At 41.1% G+C, this 16,321-nt stretch overlaps 1 protein-coding gene across 2 annotated transcripts in view; it reads left to right on the forward strand.

Moving 5' to 3' along the window:
* Positions 1–16,321, forward strand: part of PPP2R5A (protein phosphatase 2 regulatory subunit B'alpha) — a 96,504-nt gene that overhangs the window by 49,097 nt on the left and 31,086 nt on the right. For both annotated transcript variants that reach the window (XM_039529417.1, XM_039529418.1), the window contains one exon: positions 8,228–8,329. In XM_039529417.1, coding sequence (XP_039385351.1) covers positions 8,228–8,329 — 102 coding nt within the window. The remainder of the gene's footprint in view (positions 1–8,227; positions 8,330–16,321) is intronic.

The raw sequence follows: 16,321 nt of genomic DNA on the forward strand, positions 1-16,321 counted from the left end.
AGAGAAAGTTACTCACCTTGCAGTAACTGAGGTTCTTCGAGATGTGTGTCCCTGTGGGTGCTCCATTCCCCGCCCTCCTCCCTTCTACTTTGGAGTACTGAGATGACTCTCCATGGTAGAGAAGGAACTGAGGAGGGTGTGGGGCGCACGCACTCAGGAAGATTCCAACTAGACGGGAGATACCATCTGGATGTGTGCACCCCAACCAGGCACTGCTACCGAAAATCTCCGATCGACAGCGCAGGGACGCACCGTCACCTAGAGTGGAGCACCCACAGGGACACACATCTCTAAGAACCTCAGTTACTGCAAGGTGAGTAACTTTCTCTTCACTTAACATCATTTCGCTTAAAGTAGCATTTTTCAGGAACATAACTACAACGTTAAGCGAGGAGTTACCGTATTATTTTCTGATCTCCAAGGTGAAGGGAGATTGGAGGCCCATTCCAGATCTAAGGGCATTAAACAAATATGGGAAGGTGCAGAAGTTCAAGATGGTCATGCTAATAGCCATAATTTCAGCTCTAGTGCAAGGAGATTGATTGATTTCCAGGCCTCGACCTACAAGATATCTCCTTCCATATCTTGATACAACTATTGTACCAGAAATTACTATGGTTTACCTTTGTACAGGACCATTATCAGTACAGGCTGCTTCACCCAGGGTATTCTCCAAGGTTCTCTCCATTATAGCGGTGCACTAACGCCGGTACAGTGACTGGAGTTTATCAGCGCCAACCTCGATGCAGTACAAGTGAGAGCATTCCTCCCACTACACAGATTCACCACCCTTACAAGTCTCCTAGAGACCATTCAGACCAGCCCCAAACATGGGCCAGGAATTTCCTGCAGCTGCTAGGTCATATGGCATCATGCACCTTTGTCACTCCAAATGCCTGGATGTTCATGAGGTGTCTTCAGATGCGGCTCACTTCTATCTATTCCCTGAATAGGGACAGACTAACCAAACTGCTATCACTGCCCTTCACAGTAAAGCACTTCCTGGATTGGTGAAAAGAGCCATCCAGTGTCCAAGCAGGTGTTCCATTCATGCAGCTGCCACCGACACTGACTCTAACAGATGCCTTTCTCCTCAAATGGGACGGATGCCTCCTTAACAGGCTGGGGAGCTCACTGACACAACCACAAGGTTCTGGGCAAGTGGCCTTCCACAGAAATGACCCTCTATGTCAATCTTTTGGAGCTAAGGGCTGTCAGGAACGCCTGTGCACACTTTCTGCCTTTCAGCAAGAACACCCACACAAAGGTCATGACAGACAATATGACCTGTATGTTTTACACAAATCGTCAGGGCGGTGCCAGATTTTCCTCCTCCTGCACAGCAGCACTCAAACTTTGGAATTGGTGCATCTGTCACAATGTGATCATCTCAGCTATCTGTCTGCCAGGGATACAGAATGTGACAGCTGATAGTCTCAGTTGGAATTTTTCTCATGACCATGAATGGGAACTTAACTCTTCGATATATTCGCCCTTTGAGGAACCCTGCGTACGGATCTCTTCGCTACTTACGAGAACAAGAAATGTCCTCATTACAGCTCCAGGGCTTGCCTGGAGAAACATTCACTGCGAGATGCCCTCATCCTCCCGTGAGACAGGGACTTCTTGTATGCCTTTCCTCTTCTATCTAAGGTCCTGTTGAAAATTCAGCAAGACAAAGCGAGAGTTATTCTGATTGCCACCTCCTGGCCAAGACAAGTCTGATTCCCTTACCTGACACAGATGGCAGTATGTCCTCCGGTTTCTCTTCGGCCCATTCCTCACCTGCTCTCTCAAAACAACGGGCTGATCCTTCACCCCAGGTCCTCCGCCTCCAGGTGTAGTTCCTTCTTGGTTCGAAGGCTTAGAGGCAGAATGCCCTGACAAGGTGAAAGATGTGTTGCTACACAGCCAAAAGTTGACCACTCAGTTTACTTACCCACAAAATGGAAACCATTCCAAGTTTGTCGTCATTCTAAGCACATAGACCCAACCTCATCTTCCCTCCTTCTGATTTTACACTACATTTTAGACCTCAAGAGATCAAAACTCTCACTCAGTTCCCTTAAGGTACATCTCGTGGCAAAAACGGTTTTCCACTCCCAGTTACATGGATACTCCGTGTGTGGTCACCTTAAGGGTATTCAGAATCTCTTCCCGCATGTGAGACCACCTGCTCCAGCCTGGGATCTTAACCTAGTCCTCAGGGTTTTTACCAGACCACCCTTTGAGCCCATGGCAACTTGCTGTCTCCTACACCTTTCCATTTCAAATTGCCATCACCTCACCTAGGCACATAAGAGAAATAACAGTCCTGATGGCACACCCAACATGCACAGTCTTTTTTGAAGACACAGTACTCTGAGGCTGCATCCCAAGTTTCTCCCTAAAGTTGCCTCTGCTTTTCATATGTATCAATAGATCCATCTTCCTATTTTTTCCCCGAATCCACATTGTAACATCAAGGAGGTGATTCTGCATATTCTAGATGTTAGAAGAGCACTAGCATTCTACTTGGACAGAACTAAGTCCCCATAACTATTCCTTTCGCGTGCTAAAAAATCCGGATGCTCCACAATATTGGCTCAGCGACTATCCAAATGGGTGTCTGGTTGCTTTAATTGCTGTTATCAAGAGTGAAACTTGCTGCTTCCATCCAGAGTCCTCACGCACTCCATAAGGTCAATTTCTACCTTGATCACATTCCTTCAAGATGTCCCTATCTTGGAAATCTGCAGAGCAGCAACTTGGGCCTCTGCCCACACTTTTGCAGAACATTATGCAATCCCTGGAAATTCAGCCTCTGATGCCATCTTTGGCTCCACAGTACTCTCTGCAGTAACAGATTCCATTCCAAAGTCCCAGCCTCCAGTGGTGGGTACTGCTCGGGAGTCACCTACAGTGGAGCACACACAGGGATACTACTCAAAGAAGAAGATGAAGTTGCACACTTTGTGCAGTAACAATGGTTCTTTGAGATGTGTGTCCCTATGGGTGCTCCACAACCTCTCCGCCTCTCCTCTTCTTCAGAGTTCTCCATAAGGGGTCTGTAGTAGAGAAGGAATTGAGGGGAGTTCACCCGTGCAGTGCTAGATAGCTTTGAAGCAGACCACAAGGGAGAGAAAGCACATGTGCGGGCTCAATGGACGCTGCTACCAAAAATCTCCGATTAGAGATGCAGGGATGTAGATACATCTACAGTGGAGCACCCCCAGGGACACAACTCTCAAAGAACCACTGTTGCTGCACCAGGTGAGTAATGTCCTCTTTTGTTAAGTGCTCCCTTAGGGTATGTCTACACACGAATTAAACACCTGCGGCTGGCCCAGGTCAGCTAACTTGGGTTCATGGGGCTCAGGCTGCATGGCTGTAAAATTGCAGTGTAGATGTTTAGGCTCAGACTGGAGCCCAAGCTCTGAGACCTTACAAGGGGGAGTAAACACAAAAAAGGGGAATGGCAATGGATTTGGTAGAGAGAATATTCAGCGGGAAGATGCCAACAAGCCGTATTTTCCCTTCCTACAATAACTTACAACTTGCCTGCCTGAGGAACTCAGTTTGGGAAAGAAGTCTTCAATACTTTATTTAATAATGGAAAAAGACTGCAATGAACAAGTGGATTTTGGAGGCTATTTAAAATTGTTCATAGTTTCATTTTGTTTGAACCGTATATTGCTAGTAAATGAACTTTCTCTTTTTTTTTCCCACTGCCTCATAAAGATATTAATGATGCTATAGAAACTTTTTCTTGATAGCTGAATTAACTGTCCATTTGAGCTTCTCTCTTACGCCCCTCACTTTCAACATCTTTATTAATATGCACGGCATTGTAGGAAGGAGAGTGAACTAGCAGTTAAAGCAGGGTAGTAGGTACTGTTCCCTTTCCAGGGAGTAGATCAGGGAAACTAGATGGTGTTATGAGTGTTATCGAGGCACTCTGTTCTGACTGTGAGATTACCCTCCTTCCCATGTGGAGTATATTAAGGAATTCCCTTCTGAATACTGGCAAGTCTGAGGAGATATAGTCATAGCTATTGTGGCCATATTGGCCCTTTCCCTGTGTGTTCCCCTGAATTTAAAAGATCTGAAGAAAGAGAGCCTTCTCCCAAAAGTGGTTCAAGGAAAATGGCCCTCCCCAGAATTGTCCTGCCCGGATCAGTCACTCTTGCTTGTACCAAGAAAACAGTCTCTCCTTTTACTTGTCCCAGGTACTCTATCTAAAGAACTAGAGGTGTCTGTCAAACATCTGTACATCGATACAGATCTTGATGATAAAACATCTTCAAATGTGTGGGGGTGCATCATCTCCCTTTCCTGGAAAGCTTAGAAATGATAACTAGTATCTTAAAGATCCCTTCAGTAACATCAGAGAAAATGACACACCTGGTTCTGGATATTCTGGGTTCGCTTTCCAGAAGTAAGATACCTTACTGCTTCTTGACACAAAGTATACCTAAATAAACCTGGTTAAATCCATCATCTAAACCAGCAGTTGCTAAGAAATCAGACACATTTGCATCTTCAGGGCTTCTTGTTCTTCCAGACCCACTCAGCTTCAAATTACTTGGTAGTGGCAACTGCCATTCTAAGAGCAAAAGGGAGTTGAGTCCACTCTACCCTTTCAGACAGAGTAAGAAGCTGGTAGATACTCTGGGTAGAAAAGTGTTCTATGCCACACCAGGCACTATTAGAGTGGCAAACCATGAAGCAGTAGTGTCCAGATATCAATATTGCCAATAGGAGGAAATAGTACTGTTTTGCCAAGTCACTGCTGGAAGACCAGAGAAAACTGGCCAAAGCCCTTATCATCAAAGGTCAATTACTTGCTTAGCACATATTAAGAGCATCCTTCTGTGCTTTTGATGCACCATTCACAATTATTTTGAGGGGCTTCTCCTTGCCATGTTTGTGAATACTCCTGCAGTTGCTCCAAAAACAAGAACCCCAAATAGATCTCCATTTAATGGTAAAAATGAGGAGTCAGGTGGCACCTTAAAGAGTAACAGATTTATTTGGGCATAAGCCTTCATGGGTAAAAAAAACACTTCTTCAGATGTTTTTGTGGATACAGACTAACACGGCTACCCCTGTGATACTTGACACCATTTAATGGTGTCTAGCTGTTCAGCTGTAGATCAGATGAAGTTCTAGAGAAACTGAAAAAGACATCAGGCCTATTGCAAGATCTATAGGATTTCTCAGATGACTAGGAAAAGATTTGGGATAACTGTCTCTCTATTCCCTGTTCATTTAAAAAGAAACAATTGTAAGATGCTCATGTTCAGCATCAGCAGACATGCAGACCCTACAAACAACAAGCTAAAGGGAGATTTGCTGCATAATCTTCCTCTGCACTAGCCTCAAGTTTGACAAGATGAACAAGAATCCCAGACCAGTTTTAAACCTGTCTCCCCTTAAAATCTGGAAACTTTCTTAGATGACTATCACCACATCCAGTGATCTTGGAGATCATCCAATAGTGCTGCTCCATTCAATTAAACACCATCTTTTTCTTCATCACCCCTTGTTCATTCCTTATCTCTCTTCAGGGATCTTCTTCACAAGAATTTACTATGATCAAAAGTTTTGCTGCTTGAGTCAGGTGCCATAGAAGAAATTTCCTGAGGAATTTCAGAGGAATGAATTTTTTTTCAGATAATTTCTGACCCCTGAGATAGAGGCTTCCAACCCATTCTAGACCTTCAGAGAAGCTCAATTTACTCAGCTCACATTCCACATGCTTACCCTAGTCTCTCTCATATCTGTCTTGTCTACAGAACACTGGTTTGATTTGCAGGATACATATTTTCACATCTCAGACTTCCTTATTGAAAAGGTTAATTATTGTTGTGACTAAGATAGAGATCATTACAAAGTGGCTTCCCTTGTGCCTATCTAAAGCATCTTGAGTATTCATAAAGTACCTTGCAAGAACATAGGAGATGTCAAAGTATTCATGTCTACCCTTATTTGGATGATTGATTGACTGAGGGGTTCTCCTAGGAGAATCAAGCAAAAGTTATGATACAGACAACACATTTCCAAACACCAGGGTTCAAGATATATTGGAAGATGTCATACACAGCTATACCCCAGATGACAATTTTATTGGGGCAGCTTTTTTTCTTCCAAAAGAAAGATATTTAGAGTAATAGTAATACTCAGGAGAACTCATTTCAAACAGTGATGTTCCTCAAGCTGATGGGCCTTATGACCTTGATGTACATATCGCCATATGCATGTCTAAAGGCGAGGCCTCTACAATACTGGCTAGCAAGACATGATGGATTTGAATACAATTTATTTTAAGACATTTCAACATTAACTCCTTGGCTCCATTGGCCACAGTCATCTTGGATGCTTCCAATTTTGGCTGGAGAACTCATTACAAGAATTTGATCATTCATGGTCAGTGGAATTTCTGGGAGGAAAAATCCATATCCGTGTTCTAGAATTAAGACCAATATATTGGTATCTCAAGTCCTTTCGCCCTTGACATGGAGAGTGTTTCAGGTAGCTATCAATAACGTCACAGCAGTATTTTACATGAACATACTTGGGTGAGGATACAAAGAGACTGTGGGAAAGGTGCATAGTACAGCAAACTTATCCTATATCTCTCCACTTTGCAGACAAGAAAAATATATTCTACTGGCAGATTATGCTATGGTGGCACATTTTTGGTTCTCTGTTTTGTTTTGTTTTGTTTTAAATTTGTGGTATATGTTTAGTTTGAGCCTTTCTTATGGTGTTTTAAAATAGATTCCATGCAGCTTGCAGGCATTTCACTCCTGTGACTGTTCCTTGTAATTTCTGTTCAATTAGCTTCCTCATTTTTATGTCATTCGCCTTTTTGAAGTTAAATGCTATTGTGGACCTTGAACCAAGCATGAGAATTTAGGGTTCGGATAATATACCTAAGAGTACTTCTCATGTACTAACTAATCTTTCTGAGATTTTTTTCAGCTTTAAAAGTAGTGAAATCAAATTTGGACATCATTTTCCTCCAACTTTCTGCAATTTTTTTTATTCCCAATATATTATAAACCTTTTTTCTGGGTAAGACTCTGTAATGAATTGTAGAACTCCAATTTCTAAAAGGGGATTTGCTCGTTCCACAGTCATGCCTTGGAAGAAGGGTCACTGAAAAGAGGGGGAATTTGATTTTTGGCATGGTGTTCAACTGTAGAGATTAATCTGTCTGATCACTCTGGGCACTTTTTCAAAGGCACAAGTGGCAGCTTTTGGTGCCTGCCATTTGTCCCTTTTGAAAATCTCTCTTTTCTTGGACCCAATAGGCTAAAGAAATTTGAAAGTTATACCTGGAAAAATTGAGCCAAATGTTTTTTGAAGGAATAATGGAAAGGGTAAAATACAAAATCAACTTGGGGATTCTCTAGCAGATTTTCAAAAATACTATTTAACATGAACAGTGTGAAGCAGATTCCCTCAGGAAAACAGATATCTGTTTCCTTTTTGACTGCCGAAACATTTTTGTTCTCTTGTCTAAACTTCAGTGGGCTTGGGAAAATTCCAAGACTCCTTGTGTTTCTGAAAAGGTCCTTGCACTGTCCCTTCTGTAAGATGACTGGCTTAGATCTGAAAATGTGCTTGTAAAACTGCATTTTTAGTTTTTCTAAATTGTAGTCTGTCCTAAAACTAAGACTTACAGCTATGTGTAACCTAATTTTTGGCATTCTTCAAACTTCGTAAGATCTTCAAGCAAAGAGACAGTGAGGATCTGATATTTCTAATGTAATAACAAATAGAAATATTTGTGGAAGGGTCTCCCTTACATTCAAATGTAGTGCTGCTAACTCACAATTTTTATTGCAAGTCATGTATGTTTGGTGTTTTACTGAAAGCTCAGGTTCTCGCAGTCATGTAATTATGTGAAAATTTCAGCTATTAAAAAGAAAGAAGTTTCTAGATCTCGTGTTTGCAAATAACAGCTTGAAAATGCAGCCTAAATGCCCAGAAAACTGAAAACCTAAAGACAAAATGAATCTAATTTTTAAAAAGTCTTGTGATTTTCTGGGGCCTGACTCATGACTTTTGAATATTTGGGACTGATGATAATGTAAAGGTGAAAAGAAAAGGGCAAAACAGTTGTTTTAAAAACATTCTTGTTTCAGTTCATCTTGATATTAGATAAAGGCAATTGTTGAGTTTGGGCTTTTGAAATTTGATGAGCAACACTGCAAGTAATGAACTTTTTTCTTTGCAGATTAGTTCTAATATTTTCAGAACACTTCCACCAAGTGATAATCCAGATTTTGATCCAGAAGAAGATGAACCTACTCTTGAAGCCTCCTGGCCTCACATACAGGTATGGGATTACTTTTTCAACCATTTGAAATGTAGAAACTAAATGGTGATGTATTCCTATGGATATTTCTTGGAAAGAACAATTTATTGCATCTTATAATTTTCCCTTATAAATTTAGAAACGTTAGGATTATTTTTTGAAAAAGTTTAAATGCATCTTTCTGCCACACTTGCACACATGAGCCCCTCAGAAAGGAGTTAGGTGTGTTTTGATTCTTGAAACCAAGCCCCTATATTTTTATTATCTTATCATAGCTGAAAACCTGGCATATGTTTCATGTAAATACAGTATAGCAGTATTTTGCCTTCACTTTTATCACAATCATATTCAAACATTGCACATTCTGTATACCTAATAGCGGGTTTTCTGTATAGTTTAACTAAAGTACAGATGTATATCAACAAATTAGTTTTCTTTTTGACAGTAAAGAAAAAGGAGCAATAGACTTACTTGTCTTGCTCAAAAGAAAAATTATCTCCCTCTTCTTCCCCTCCCCCCTCCCCCCCAAAGCCTACAATACAGGCATTGTAGTTGGATAACAGTTGGCGAGTTATTTCATTGTTTCACTCCTGTACCAACCTCGTGACTTTGTAGCAGTGCTCTATTTATCAGGATTGATTTGTGGTACCGTTTTCTTTCACATAACTGTTTATTTGAACAAGCAAACATAGGTTGTAGTCAGAAGGGTTTTGATCGCATGTAGTGACCATACAGTAGCTTCAGCAATAAAGTATCTAGTATTTAAAGTCTGGGTTTGTGGGAGGTGTCCTCTTGCAGTAAATCAATAGGGAGCAGATAATTATACTACTTGGTGCACACCACTACGTATCATTTGGTGATTTCAAATGCCACTTTTTGACTATATAATCCATAATTGTGCTACTTTAGTTAAATAACAGAAAATGGTGCCATGAATATTCCCTACAAAAAGTACCTGTTCAAGGCAGTATTTGGACGCTTAGTCAAGTTAAAGATACAAATTTCCCAGAAGACTGACCGTTCAGCCTAAGTTCCTAACAGCGATTAACCCCCTGGAGGAAAGGAAAATGTCTTTGACTGAATTTTACCTGCATGAGAAATAGCTATAATTGCAATGGGTCAGAGGCTTGATGAAAGGAAGGAGATTAGAGCAGATTGCTCCTACGTACAGTCAACACATAGATCAGCTATATCAAAGGACTTTGGTCGATCAGCAGTAAGAACTGAGAAATGCCTGTGAAGTTCACTTGCAGGCATAAGACCTCTCCCTGTAGAAGTGATATGGTTCTCTTGACATGCTCAGCTCTTCTTAGAGTATATGTTTCTATGGGTGCTCCACCCTAGTGTGTGTGTGTGCGCTCTCTGCCAGAGCCTGCAAAGCAGTGTCTGTGCAGAGCAGCACCTCGTGCTTCCAAATAAGGACATATAAACAATCACGAAGCTGCTGCCACTCACCTCCTTCTCAACCACCTCTGGCTTGAGACAGAGCAGTTGGATGTCCACTGTTCTCAGCTTCCCACTTTTCTTAACCATAGACATTTTCTTTTTTTTTCTTTAGTTCAGTTATTTTATTTCTTCACTCCTGTTCTGTTTAGAAGGGAGCTCATTTACATCAGTGGGGCTTAGCAGTATTCCCATACCTGGACATTTGGCTCCTCAGGTCAATCGGCTCTAGCGGTCCAGTTGGCAACTTCTAAGGCTCTAACCCTATTTCAGTCTATGGGCCTTTGTATCAATCAGCATAAGTCTGCATTGACCCCAGTCCAAAGAGTAGACTTTTTCAGAGCCACTGTAGACTTCCTTACCGCCTATCTCCCCAAAGAGATTTTCTACTCTGTCTAGTCTTATCTCAGCAATACAGCACAGCCTGCAAACTGCAAGAACCTGCCTACAACTCAGACCACATGTCGGCCTCCACGTTCGTCACGCCTCAAATGAGATTGCACCTCAAGTGCCTTCATGTGGCTTAACACTGTGTACATCCCAAACAGTGACTCCAAACTCATCACAGTACCTCAAAGTTTTGGGGTCTCTCAGGTAGTGGAAGGACCCACTGAAGGTTTCCATACGAACCCCTTCATCAGACCCCCCCCCACCCTCAAAAATTCTTCCAATAGCTAAATATCTCTTCTCTTTTGAGATGCAGGAGGAGCTCACCTCCAAGAAGCCACAGCCCATGGCAAGTTGTCTACACCAGAGGTCTCGTGCCACCTCAGTATCCTGTTCAGTATGCTTATCAGCACTTCCTACTCACCATACAGGGCCAGTTCATCAGAATAATGCTGGACAACAAGGAAGCAATATAATATAGCAACCAACAGGGTGAAGCCAAAAGCCAAGTCCTTACTCGCAGATTCACTAAAACTGTGGAACTGGTGCATTTCCCATCAGATGGAAATCTCAGCATTTTATCTTTCAGGCCTACAGAATACAATTGCAGATTCCCTGAGCAGAAAATTCCTTCAGGACCATGAATGGGAGCTCAATTATTCTGGCTTTCACAGCATCTGCCAGACCTGGGATCTCCCAGAAACAGACCTTTTGGTCACCCCAAAGAACATGAAATGTCACCTTTTCTGCTCCTAGGGAGGACATGGCTGCAATTCATTGGGAGATCCCCTGATAATACTATAGTCCCGTATCCTGCTGTATGCTTACCCATCGCTACCCCGCATTCTCAAGACATTACTCAAACTGCAACAGGAAAGAGCAAGAGCTATCCTCATAGCGTTGCCCTATCCAAGACAAGTGTGGTACTTTAACCTCCTTCGTCTATCTGTGGCAGTGCCTCTCTGTCTTCCTCTCTCCGGAAGGATCTCTTGTCACAGAATTCCGTGACCCATATCCATCTAAACCACTCCTCTCTGAACCTGAGAGGATGGTTCTTGAGCCTGGGGCTAAGCTGTTAAGATAAGTCCAGTCAGTTCTCCTATCTAGCAGGAAACTTTAGTTTTGCAAAACTTACCTTACACGTCCGTTCCCTGTGTTCTCTTCACTTTTCTTAAGCATCAGAAGTTCCACTGTCTAAAATCCTTTATTACCTGTTTGATTTAAAGATTCAAAGTTGATCAGTGAGCTCAGTCAGAGTACATTTGGTGTCTATAATAGCTTTCCACTCACTCATTGAGGGCTTCTCAATTTTTGCCCACAATACTACAGCCAGATTCCTCAAGGGCATGTATAACTTGCTTCTCTCTGTACAGAACCCGGCCCACCAGTGGGACCTTAATTTGGTTCTCAGTACTCTGAGGAAACCCCCCTTTTACCAGTGGCTACCTGTTCCCTCCTTCACCTCTCTCTCACAATCTTATTCCTTATAGCTATCATTTTAACTAGACAAATGGAAAAGCTTGGTGCTCACATGGAAGACCCACCATTTACTACCTTCAATAAAGATAGTTATACTATGTGTGCATCCTTACTTCCTCCCTGAGGTCTCTTTGAAATACCATATTAATCAAGAAATCAATCTACCAGCATTCTACCCAGAACCTCATGCCTCCAGAGAGGAAACTAGCCTACATACCTAGATGTCAGAAGGGCTCTTGCCTTTTGCCTTGACAGGACTACGATATTCAGGGCGTCCAGATTATTTGTATGATTTGCAGAGATGGTGAAGGGACAGCCTATTTCCACGCAGACTGTCGAAGTGGGTTTCAGGATGCATTTTAACTAGGGTTGTCAAGCAATTAAAAAATTAATCAGGATTAATCTCATGATTAAAAAAATTAATTGTGCGATTAATCATGCTGTTAAACAATAATAGAATGCCATTTATTTAAATATTTTGTGATTTTTCTACATTTTCAAATATATTGTTTTCGATTACAACACAGAATACAAAGTACAGTGCTCACTTTATATTTATTTTTTATTACAAATGTTTGCACTGTAAAAAACAAAAGAAATAGTATTTTTCAATTCAAATATAAGTACTGTAGTGCAATCTCTTTATCATGAAAGTTGAATTTACAAAAGTAGAATTATGTAAAAAAAAAAAAAAAACTGCATTCAAAAATAAAACAATGTGAAACTTTAGACCCTACAAATCCACTCAGTCCTACTTCAGTCAATCACTCAGACAAACACGTTTGGTTACAATTTGCAGGAGAGAATGCTGCCTGCTTCTTGTTTACAATGTCACCTGAAAGTGAGAACAAGTGGCACTGTTGTAGCCGGCATCACAAGATATTTACATTCCAGATCTGCTAAAGATTCGTATGTCCCCTTGTGTTTCAACCACCATTCCAGAGAACATGCATCCATGCTGATGATGAGTTCTGCTTGATAATGATCCAAAGCAGAGTGGACCAACGCATGTTCATTTACATCATCTGAGCCAGATGCCACCAGCAGAAGGTTGATTTTCTTTTTTGGTGGTTCACGTTCTGTAGTTTTTGCATCTGAGTGTTGCTCTTTTAAGACTTCTGAAAGCATGCTCCACACCTTGTCCCTCTCCAATTTTGGAAGGCACTTCAGATTCTTAAACCTGGGGTCAAATGCTGTAGCTGTCTTTAGAAATCTCACATTGGTACCTTCTTTGCGTTTTGTCAAATCTGCAGTGAAAGTCTTCTGAAAATGAACAACATGTGCTGGGTCATCATCTGAGACTGCTATAACATGAAATATATGGCAGAATGCGGGTAAAACAGAGCAGAGGACAGACCATTCTTCCCCAAGGAGTTCAGTCCCAAATTTAATTAATGCATTATTTTTTTAATGAGCGCCATCAGCATGGAAGCATGTTCTCTGGAATGGTGGTTGAAACATGAAGGGACATATGAATCTTTAGCAGATCTGGCACGTAAATACCTTGCAGTGTCTGCTACAAAAGTGCCATGCCTATGCCTGTTCTCACGTTCAGGTGACATTGTAAATAAGAAGCAGGCAGCAGTATCTCCTGTAAAGGTAAACCAACTTGTTTGTCTTAGCAGTTGGCTGAACAAGAAGTAGGAGTGAGTGGACTTGTTAGCTCTAAAGTTTTACATTGTTTTGGTTTTGAGTGCAGATATGTAACAAAAAAATCTACATTTTTAAGTTACACTTTCACGATAGAGATTGCACTACAGTACTTGTGTGAGGTGAATTGAAAAATACTGTTTCTTTTGTGTATCATTTTTACAGTGCAAATATTTGTAATAAAAAATATTAAGTGAGCGCTGTACATTTCCTATTCTGTTGTAATAGAAATCAATATATTTGAAAATGTACAAAAATATCCAAAAATATTTAATACATTTCAATTGGTATTCTATTGTTAACAGTGGGATTAATCGCGATTAAATTTTTTGAGTTAATCGCATGAGTTAACCATGATTAATTGACAGCCCTAATTTTAACCTATTGTGAATCTACTGGGATGTAGCCCCCTCAGAGTTGATAGCACACTTCACTAAGGCTCAGTCTACATCTGGATCTCTACTGAAAGATGTTCCTGTAGTAGACATCTGTAGGACTGCAACTTGGTCTTCCATTCGCACTTTTGCCAAGCATTACACCAACTTACCTGTTTCCAGAGATATTACCTTTGGTGACACAGTCCTCCTAATCATCTTGGACTTGCCTTCTCAGCACCCACCTTCTCACTGAGTTTACTGCTTGGGAGTCTCCTACAATGTAGCATCGATAGGGACACATACTTGAAAAAGATGGAGAGGTTACTTACAGTAACTTGAGTTCTTTGAGATGTTTTGTCTCTATGGGTGCTCCACTTCCCACCCTCCTTTCCCCTTGGCTGTAGTCAAACAGGAACTGAGTGGCGGTGAGTCCACATCTGCTTATATTCCCGAGGTTGGAAGCATGAGGTGCTGATCTGCATAGGCCTGCAGATACTGCTTTGCATTCTCCAGTTGAGAGCACACAGACATGCATGCATGCTATGGTGATGCACCTATAGGGACAAAACATCTAAAAAAAATCTCAAGTTACTAGGTGAGTAACTTCTCCTTCTGTGCTGTATATTTGTCTAGAAGGAATCAGTTGAAGAGTCTGAATTCCACAGATACTATTTGAAATTGTTGTCAGCTCTTCACCCTTATACTGAGTTACTCATCCTGATGAACAGGTTTTGGCCAGGCAACTTAATTATTGATTCATTATTTTTCCCGTACATGGTCGGTCATTAGATTTGGATGCTGCTCTTTGGTTAGAATTGTTCATTCCACCATAATGGAAGCAGTTTGGCTTTTTCCTTCCCTTCTTCCAAGTTCAGATGTCCTCTGCTGGACTGCAGCAGCACTGAGCCCTAACACCAACTTAAACTGCCTCTCGTCGAGAGCACAGCTTTAGGATTGCTGTTCTTTAAAATTGAGTGCTTTCAAGTCGAAGAAACTCTGACTGCTAAGAGAATCAAATGAACTGGATTTTCAGTAATTGGAACCTGTTGGTGCTTGTAGAATAGCCTGAGGATCTGGTTTCTTGTGCTTTGTGTGTCAGTGCATCCTGTCCCCACCCATGACTGGCTTCCTTCAACAATATAGCAGAGTTCTAGCCCATAGTTGCAGTTTCTCTACCAGCAGACATTTCAAATGGCTGGGCTCTGCAGAAAAAAAGGAAGCCTGAATTTCTCTTGTCTCCTCACAGATTCTTCTGTGTGAGCCACAGCAACCTGTCCCAAGTTGTCATTTTATTGTGCCTGTTTGCAGTTATCTACAGAGCAATGCAGTAATGATGTAATAATTTGTACCACCAGTCTGCTAGCACACAATCCAAAAGGCTGTAATCTTTAAATAAAATAATCAGTATTAAAGACACAATTGCCCCAGATGTGGCACAGCTGTTAAAATAGTGCAACAAGTCAAAAGCAATTCTGAGATAGTCTGGTTGAACTGTTAGGGTCTAGACCAAGAAGGTTTAAGATGACACCAATAACTATTTCTCAGTATAAGAAATTGTGGGACTTGCTAACAGTGGAGTTATTCGCATAAAAGCACAATGGCAATATACTAGTGGTCTCCAAGGAAAAACATCAAGGCACAAAAGTAGTAGATCTCTAGAATTTCTACAGAATAATCCTCTTCCAAGGACTTCCAAAGAAAGCATTCTAGAAAGCTCAAGTTACCAGTTTTGTGTCCTAGAAACAGCAAATGGTAAGTCTGCCTAGACATCAGAAGAAGAGCCAGCAGAGCTACCTAAATTCTCCAAGTGTTCAGGATTCTCATCTGGCGTATATCAGAAGTCTGATTTTTGGAATGCTGAAATAGTTTTTTCACTTTGAAAAGTGCATTCCTTGAGAACAATAGCAGTAACGTTGGTTCCAGAACTGTTGGTAGTATATGAGGAAATATGTAAAGCAGCCACATGGTCATTGATGCAATTAGTAGAAGTCAGACATGCAGCGGGGTGTGCCATGCTGTAGCGTATCAGGAATCTTCCATTAGCATCAGTCTTGTTTTATAGGCAGCACATGTAATGACACCTATAGTTCAGGTTGCCTCCTACTACCCATTGCAAAACCATATAACTTTGTCACACTTGAACAGTTCTGTCTGGAATTTTTCATGCCAGGTATCTGCCTGGGGCTTTTTTTTTTTTAAGGTGAAGGATGGGTGGGAATTTCAGCAAAAATGATTCAGCTGTTTACGAGAACGTTAGGGAAAATTATATTCTTCTAACCATGTTGACAAATTTGTTGTAAGGTTCTTTAAGCAGCTCTAGAGCCTCCATCACAAAAATATTTTGTGACCGTGTAATTAACTGTCTCATAATGCATATACACAGGGGAGTAGAATTAGAATTGCATGGGCAAACTTTATTCTGGCATTTCCTAACCTTTGCATGCTTGATTTTGCAATGTTTTCTCTTTTAATATAATTTTGTTTTATATAATGTGTATAGTTTCAAATCCCTCTTAAATGGCTACTGCTAAATTCCTTTTGTCGGAATCTAGGAATTTGTCGGGGGGAGAAAAGAGGAGAAATATTGGGAGAAATACTGCAAATTTCCTTTCTTGGGCCTATCAGGTGCACTGATTCAAAACCCCTTAATTGAGAATTGTTACGATAATCACAAACA

This window comes from Mauremys reevesii, linkage group 3 (assembly GCF_016161935.1).
Source record: "Mauremys reevesii isolate NIE-2019 linkage group 3, ASM1616193v1, whole genome shotgun sequence".
Taxonomy (NCBI): Eukaryota; Metazoa; Chordata; order Testudines; family Geoemydidae; genus Mauremys; species Mauremys reevesii.